Raw genomic sequence first — 8,304 nt, 5'->3', positions numbered from 1 at the left:
GACATCCGGGAAGGAGCATCTTCGGCTTTCCGCACTAGTTAACAGCCTGCGAGCTGCCTGCACTTGTTTTAGGCTCGCTCGCTTAATCTCAGCTCCCCTCGGCGCGTGTGTGCCTGTGTGTGTGTGGAGGGGGAGGACTTTATTGCCATTGGCTCAGCTTTCGCTGCCCACCCACATCTCTTCCACATCACCTTGGTGTCTCCCTAAATAAAACCAGCCCTCCTTATCGCACCGAGGAAATCAAGACCGAGTTTGAATGGATTTTATATAAATATTTACCCCGACGAAGCTACTGCTGAGCTCGTGGAATAAATTCGCAGCTGCTGGTCTCACTCTGCTTCCCTCGCCCACCCCTAAAAGGGTTTAATTACTTTGGAGAGGAGAGGGGAGAGATCCAGATCCCAGTTCTGGCTCCAGACTGACCCAAAAAGCAGGACCAGGATTTAAATGAACTATGGATCTGAAGGACAGCACCAGTGAGGGCAGCATGGGCAGCCTGCAGCCTTCCAGCATCCAGATTTTTGCCAACACCACCACGCTCCATGGGATTCGTCATGTCTTCGTCTACGGGCCGGTGACCATCCGGCGCCTGCTCTGGACCTTGGCCTTTGTGGGCTCGCTGGGTCTCCTCCTGGTGGAGAGCTCGGACAGGGTGGCTTTTTACTTCTCCTACCAGCATGTGACCAAAGTGGACGAGGTGGTGGCGAACAGCCTGGTGTTTCCTGCTGTCACCATCTGTAACCTCAATGAGTTCCGCTTCTCCCGGCTCACCACCAACGACCTGTACCATGCTGGGGAGCTCCTGGCTCTGCTGGATGTCAACCTGCAGATCCCCAACCCTCAACTGGCTGACCCCACTGTCTTAGCCATCCTCCAAGAAAAGGCCAATTTTAAGCAGTATAAACCCAAAGTTTTCAGCATGCAGGAGTTCCTGGCACGGGTTGGCCATGACCTGAAGGATATGATGCTGTACTGCAAGTTCAGAGGCCAGGAGTGCAACCACAAGGACTTCAAAACTGTGAGTATGAGCAGGCACTCTGCTTTTCTCTTCTCTGGGCATGTGGGCTATGGTGTTGCAGGACCAGGACAGCCCTGAAGGTCACTTGCCCACTAGTGTGGGTCTGCTGTGATGAGGCAGTGGCTGCCAGGCTCTGGCATGGCAGAGGAGGAGCAGGAGGAAGCCTGTTGAGCTGAAGTTTGTTTGTTGGAGTCCTAATGGGGGTTCTGTGGGGCCAGACCTAAAAGGGGCTTGTAGCAGGTCCAGCCCCCATCCTGCATAAGGCCCATGGCTCCCAGTGTCAGATGGGTGCTGCTGAGCATCACAGGGGCCTGAGTGTCTCTTGCCATGGCCAGTGGATGTCAGCCAGCTGAAGGAAGCAGAGAGGGCTGACAGAATCAACAGGGAGGACAGGTACTCAGGGCTGCTTTTTTGAGCAGTGTCCAACAGTATTTCTCCAGGTGTTTGCAGCTTTGCTGGAACTGTAGAAGGGGAAATTTTCCCTCTTGTTCCTGGTGTTCATGTCTCATAAATCCTGGTTTGCTGCGGAGTGCGGGTAGCAGCTGGGTACCTGCCTGGTGCTGTGTCTTTCCTGTGCTGTGTTATATGAAAGGAGGGGAAAGAGAAGAAGAGGAAAAGCAACTGAGAGGCTGAGCCCTGATCCCAGTCTGCTCTGAGATGGGGGCAGGTGGAGTGAAGTGGGTACTCGAGCATCCTGAGGGAAGCAGCTGCTGCTGAGTTTCCAGCTTCTGTCTGGCACCCTGATGGCAATGCAAGCTGGCCTGGGTGCTGCGGTGGTAAATGTGTCAGTGTAAAATAAATATTACTAGGAGGTTGTCTGCATGAAGTGAGACCCCTGTGTGCTGCTGGGGCAGGTGAAGAGACTGGGGCTGCAGGGGGGGCTGAACCCCATCCTGGCTGAGCTGGGGGGGTGCTGGGGTCTGGGCTAAGTCCCACCATGCTCTCAAACCAAGCTGGGCAGTGCCTTGGCTCTATGATCCTTGAGTCAGGAATATTAGAGGTTTCAGGTGGTAGTTTCTTAGGAGTGCTGCTGCTTGTTCTCCTAATTACAGTGTGTCCTGTGGACAACAGGTCCTGGACAGGGTTTGTGATTGCCTGGTTCATCAGCAGAATCTTTGGTTTTGGGAGAAGGGAATATTTTCTGTCTGTGCTGCTTTGGATCTCTGAGAAAATGAGTCCAACTGACTCCAGCTCCAAAGTCATTGCCATCCCCTGGACTGTGCTCTCCTTACACCTCTCTGCAGGAGCATAGAATTTTGTGCCTCAGTAATTACCTGTGCATAACTCCAATGCTGTGCCTATTTCAAACTGCATATCCAGGCAAACCATTCCCTTGTTTCTGCTCCCTGGGCAGGTCTGAGCAGGGGTTGGGTCATCCAGGTTGTAGAAAGGTGTCAAGCAAGTTCCAAGGAGAGAAGCTTGCTAAAGAAAAGCCATGTGTGATCAAGTCTGGAGAGTGGGATAAAAAAGGAGAAACAGATGCAAAATTCCAGGGGACAGAAGAGTCAGGGAGTGAGGTCAGATCTCAGGAGGATGGACAAACCTCCCTTGTGTGGGGAGTGGGAGGTATTCTGCCTGTGGACTTGCCAAGAGTGAAATAAGAACCAGCTAAAAGCAAAAATCTCAAAGCCAGGGAGCAGCTAGCATTTTCCAAGCACCTGCAGGGCCTAAAAAAGGACTTTAAAAAGCAGGTCCTGTTCTCAGGGAAGACAGGAGCTCTTGGCAGCCCCTCTGGGACCCAGCAGGGTGTCACCCCTGGCTATTGAGTTTTTGAGATAATTGCTTCTGAAACAATGATTTTCTATTTTTTTTTCCCATGGGGGATACTGTAGTTTCCAGAAAGACAAACATTCCCTGTCTGCCAAATAAATGCTCTGTTAAAACAGATCAGGGCAAGCTAGAAAGAGACAGGATATTATGGACTGACAGTGCTTGTCCTTGTCAAAGTGAGAGATTGAGTGCAATACTTCAGCCCACTCTGCAAAGCAGCTCCCACCTGAGCCAGATGACAGCATTGTCTCTCACAGAGGCAGGGCTTCAGGCTCACTGACTCCAGGTAATCCTTCAGGTTATGGAAATCCAGGAAGAAGCACTCAACAGGGACACAACAACTCTGTTTTCCTTCGAGATTTTACCTCTTGGAGATAAAAGGCAGGAAAAAGTGTCTGTTTGAAGGATGAGTAGGTGTTTCCACAGGGAGAATGCTGTAGAGGTCTGTGAGCTGCCTCCAGGCTGAATCAGAACCTCATGTCCTGGATGAATTTTGCATTTAATCACCACCAACCTGTTGCAGCTGCACACAAGCTCAGTGACAGCACATCCATCCTGCTGCAGCACCCGCTGGAGAAGAGTCATCACTGAAGCCTGATTTGTTTCCTGAAGGGAAACAGGGTGTAAATCCCAGGCCAGTTCTGCAATATGCCAGCAGAGTAAAGAACTATGAGGTTTTAATATATACTGCCCAAATTCTGGTAGCTGGGAGCAGAGGAGGCAGGGGCTTTGCAGCAGAAGGCTGCACCAAACAGGAACTCTGCAATAAGGGTGCTGCTGAAGGAGTCAGTGCTGTGCTGCCTCTGGTCAGCTCTGCCTTCTGCTGCATGGGGGCTTTTGTGTGCTGAATAAAGTGCACAGTGCTGCTGCTGCATGAAGAGCAGGAGCTGGAATGACAGCATCTTGGCATTTGAAAACACTTTACTTTACCCTTCCTCCTCCTCCACTGCCCTGTTTAAATCCTCTGTCACTGCTTTAATAACAGGATTTGAGCTGTGTTTTCCCTACGCTTCCTGTTCCTTCTTCCCCTAATACCTCTCAGATAACATTTCCCATATTAAGGTCTGCTGACTGGAGTGAGTCCCCACAGCTCTTCTGCAGAAATACTCCAAAGGGAACAGGCAGGTCTTAGCCAGATGTGCTGATCCTGCACTGGCATTGCCATGCACAGAACAGCAGAGAAGATAATGCAGAGCTTTGCTGTAGGCAAAGCAAGTGAAGAAGAGAAAATTGTCAGACCATGCTTTAGGAAAGCCATTCCCTTGGAGTATTTGGAGGAGGAAAGGCTGATAGCTGCAGCCAAGGAAAACCCCTCTTTGTTTTCTGCATTGCTCCCTGCCAGGAGGTCCTGGTTGGAAATGACCTCACAGATGGCATTTTCCTGCAGGAGCTGTGCTCCTGCTGCTCAACGTGACATCAAGGTCTTCCATCCCACTGCTGCCAAGCCTGGCAAAGCTTGGGCTCATCAGCCCTCGCCACACCACTGTGATGTTCTGGGAGTGTGTGGAGAAAAGCCTCTTTCCTGGGGCTGCTGGTGTGGCTTGTGGTCCTTCACTGTTCCAGCCTGGGATGAGCTGGGTGGTGCCAGGGGACACTTGCAGGAGGATTTTGTTTGTGGCCTAGAAAATGTGGGGGGCAGTGGGGAGAACACCTCTGAAAACACTTTCAGCCCATGGGACAAACATGGAGTGAGGGATGTGATGGCCTGGGAGTGGACACTGGGAATTTGAGCAGCAGGGGAATGGGATCCCTCACTCCCCTCCTTGCTGAGAAATGCTCCCCAGCAGCACAGCTCTGCCCAGCACAGGCCAGCCGTGGCTCTGGGGGATGTTCTGGGTGTCTGGGGTGGTACCGTGTTTCGCAGTTGGGTCATTTGCTAAATGCAGTGTTGGGCTGTGCTTCCTCACACATCCAATCATTCCAGCTAGCACAAACTTTTCCCTTGTGCCTACTCTGCCTCATCAGATGTCTATTTATTGCCAGTGGCCATGACAATTGAAGGATAGAACTCATTTATTTTCAATACACATTCTTCTGACCAACAGGGTCCACGTAATGAAGTGTATCTCATGTGAATATTGCTATTTTAAGACACGAGTTTCTGCCAGTCTATCTGGCATTCTCTATACATATGTTTTCTGCCATTCTTTCTAGTGTATCTATCAAGCCAATGTTTAGTGAACAGCTTTGCTTGTTTAGACTAACTAGTCCATTCTCATCTGTTATACAACTTCTACTTTCTTCAAGAAAAAAGGTCAGGATAGTGCGTACTTGATTCAGAGAAACATTACTTCTCTATTTAACAATTTTTCTGGAGAATCACAACTTTTTCCAAAGTGTTCTCCATAACCTGAGATGCAATAATGAGAGCTCTCATAATGAGATGTGCAATAATGAGATATGTGATTCAGTGATAACTTTTACACAAACAGGCCATTCTTTCAGTAGGAAATCAGGTCACTGTGCAGCCTTCCCAGTCTGCACTGGAGTATCCCAATTTTGCAAGCACTGTTGAAGGTCTGGGTGTGAGCACAGGCACAGAGGGAGTGCAGGGTTATAATTTTGCTGCTAGTAGTGTCTCACTGGGTGTCTAAAAGGAGGTGGATTGCTCCTCACTCAGGTATCTGGCAAACACTGCCTTTGGGAAATGCAAATCCTCATTCCACCCAGTGTTTTCCTGGATTAAATTTCTATGTCCTGTAAGGATTTATGGGTGTGGTAGTTCCCTGTTACACTGATGGGGTTTATATTTCCTTTATTTATTAAAAAATGGTAAGATAATGCTTTATATTTTGCAGGAAGTTTCATGGATGGATGCCAGTTTGGAACAATGCTCATGAAAAACCATTCCTGGGTTGGAATGGTTAGTAGAGTTAAAATCTAATGAAAGCTTTGGAGTTTTAGTGGGCCTTTTCATGGCAAAACCAGTTTTAAATCCTTTAATACTGTGTGTTGGTTTGGCACAGCCTGGATTTTGGTAGCAGGGGGGCCACAGGAGTGGCTTCTGTGAGAAGCTGCTAGAAACTTCCACCATGTCCAACAGAGTCAACCTCTGATGGCTCTGAAGATGCTGCTGGCCCAATTAGAAAGGTTGGTAACTCCTCTGTGATGACATATTTGAGAAGAAAATCAAAACAGCACCCACCATTTTTTTCCCAGGGGTGGTGTGGCACCACCAGTGGGGCCATCCCAGTGTGACCTGTGGTGAGCCTTGCCTTCCTGGCTGCCCCTGGCCATGCTGTGGGTGAAAGGGCAGGGGTGGTGGTGGCAGCTTCCCCTCCCCAGCACGCTGCATGAAGAGAGGCGTTGCATGGCTGCAGTGCCTGGCACCACGCGTGCGGGTGCACGGCGGCAGCGGGGCCACACGGCCGGCAGCAGAAGTGTGACAAGAGATTCTCCAAAGAGGAACCTAGACAAGGTCAACTTCTTGGTGCTGCAGGATCTTGCAAGGGTCTTTGAATCAGTAGAACCTGTTGGCAATGGTACCTACTGACAGTAGGTTTCTTCCTAGTCAGAGAAGAGGAGGAAGGAAGTGAGGACATGTGAGGGAAAATGGCAGCACCAAGGTCAGTGGAAGAAAGAGGGGGATGAGGCGCTCCAAGCGTTGGAGCGGGGATTCCTCTGCAAGCCATAGTGAGCACTGTGGTGAACCAAGCTGTCCCCCTGTAATCCAGGAAGTCCACGGTGCATGCAGAGATCCACTTGCAGCCCATGAGAGGAAGTGCTCACACCAGAGCAGGTGGATGCTGGAGAAAGCTGTGATCCAGTGGGAGACCTGAATAGAGAGAGAGGGATCCTGCTTCCAGATAGAGAGAGAGGGCCCTTGCTTCCAAACTAGAGCAGCCTATCCTTAGGGGACTGCAGCCTGTGGCTGAGAGACCCATGCCACAACAGTTTTGGGAAGACTGTTTGCCCGTGGAAGGGACCCCACGGCATAGCAGAGAAAAGACTCCTCTCCCTAAACAAACTGAACAAGGTCTGGAGGGATGAACTGACCGAAACCCCCATGCCCTGTCTCCCTGTGCTGTCGCTGGGAAGGAGGGACAGGCTGGGGGTAAAAAATGTTTTAGAGGCTTATTTTACTTCTTATTACCCTCCTCTGACTCTTTAATAATAAATTTACTTTGTACCTTTAAATTGAAACCTGTTTTGCCCTTAGAGTGTTTTCCCCCAGTCCTAACCTCAACTCATGAACCCTTTGTTAATTCTTAATTTTTTTTTCTCCCTCTCCTCTGCCCAACTGTAGCAAAAGAGAGTAACTGAATGACTTTCATGGATACCTGGGACTTGGCCAATATCAAACCACGACATACAAGAAGTATAAACACTGGATGAAACAACTCCAAAGGAGAGAAACTGCAGAGAGGGGCTGTAGGTTGTTAACGTGGGACATTGGTGCCCTGCATTTGGGATGCAGACCTGTCCAGAACAGTGACAGTCCTCCTTGATGATCTTTGAATAGGGCTGTGTTTGGATGTGTTTTGAGCTGTTTCTTAGCCAAGCATGCTGCCCTCCCTCACTCAAGCTTTGGCATGGGGAATAATTTAAACAAGTGGGAATGTGAGGAACAGGCACAGCCAAGGTGTTAAAGCCAGCTGGAGAGCAGAGAGGGATGAATGACAAGGGAGATGAGGCACAGGGAGGGCCCTGGGAGAGAAAGGACAAAGAATTTGTGTAAGAGCCAGATGTGCGCTCAGCCTTCCCTTGCTGGAGCAGCTGGCACTTGGTTTGGAGGAGAGCAAGAACCACTCCTCACTTCTGAGTGATTCTCATTTGTTAGAGTTGTTCATCAGGAGGTACAAATGAGAGCTCCTCTGTCCTCCACACCCCACGTGCCCAGGGATTTGCACTCCAAATAGCAGCTGGAGCTGGAGCAAAATGCAAATCCACCCTTGGGATGGGGAAGAACTGCTGAGCAAGGTGGGTATCATTGGAGTTCCAAGGACAGGGGAGATGTTTGAGGGCTGCCAAGATTTATCAGAATTGTTCTGGAAATTGTGTGAGGCTTTTATTATTGTTGGAAATACCTCTGAGTGCAGCTTCTTGTGCTTCACCTAATTTCTCCCAGACAGGCACTGGGAACTGAAGTGCTCAAAGCTGTGGAGAGCTAAGGTTGTCAACAACAGAGAACAAATCTGATAAATGTCTTCCAGCCACCATGCCTTGGTGCCTCCTTCACCTGTGGTTCTCTGTGACTAACACAGTTCATGTCACAGGGTCTCCCTGACAACTGGCCTTGGATGAGTTCTCATGGCTACAGTTTTCTGTCTGCGGTGGGTGGAAGGTGAAACCACAGGAAGATTTCACATGAACTTGTGCTTTCTCTCCAGGAACCAGACTTAGTCTAGTCATGTCCAAAGCTAGAAGTAAAGGCCAGGAAAGACAAGGAATATTGCTGCGGCGACGGAAAGCCCGGAGCACCGCGACTTCTCTAGAGAAACAGCCCTGAGAAGGGCTGGGCCAAAGCGCGTGCGAGCGGCTTCGGGCAGGCGAGTGATTCCAGCTCAGCTCAGCAG

The 8,304-nt window shown here is 49.9% G+C and overlaps 1 protein-coding gene across 1 annotated transcript in view; it reads left to right on the top strand.

Moving 5' to 3' along the window:
• Positions 1-208: 208 nt before the first annotated feature.
• Positions 209-8,304, top strand: part of LOC107215272 (acid-sensing ion channel 2-like) — a 35,413-nt gene continuing 27,317 nt past the window's right edge. The window contains exon 1 of the mRNA XM_015651318.2: positions 209-1,018. Within this exon, the coding sequence (XP_015506804.1) occupies positions 455-1,018 (564 nt within the window). The 5' untranslated portion in view covers positions 209-454. The remainder of the gene's footprint in view (positions 1,019-8,304) is intronic.

This window comes from Parus major, chromosome 27 (genome assembly GCF_001522545.3).
Source record: "Parus major isolate Abel chromosome 27, Parus_major1.1, whole genome shotgun sequence".
NCBI classification, from domain to species: Eukaryota; Metazoa; Chordata; class Aves; order Passeriformes; family Paridae; genus Parus; species Parus major.
The sequence above is the reverse complement of the archived record's forward strand: the minus strand, read 5'-3'. Positions and strand labels throughout refer to the sequence as shown.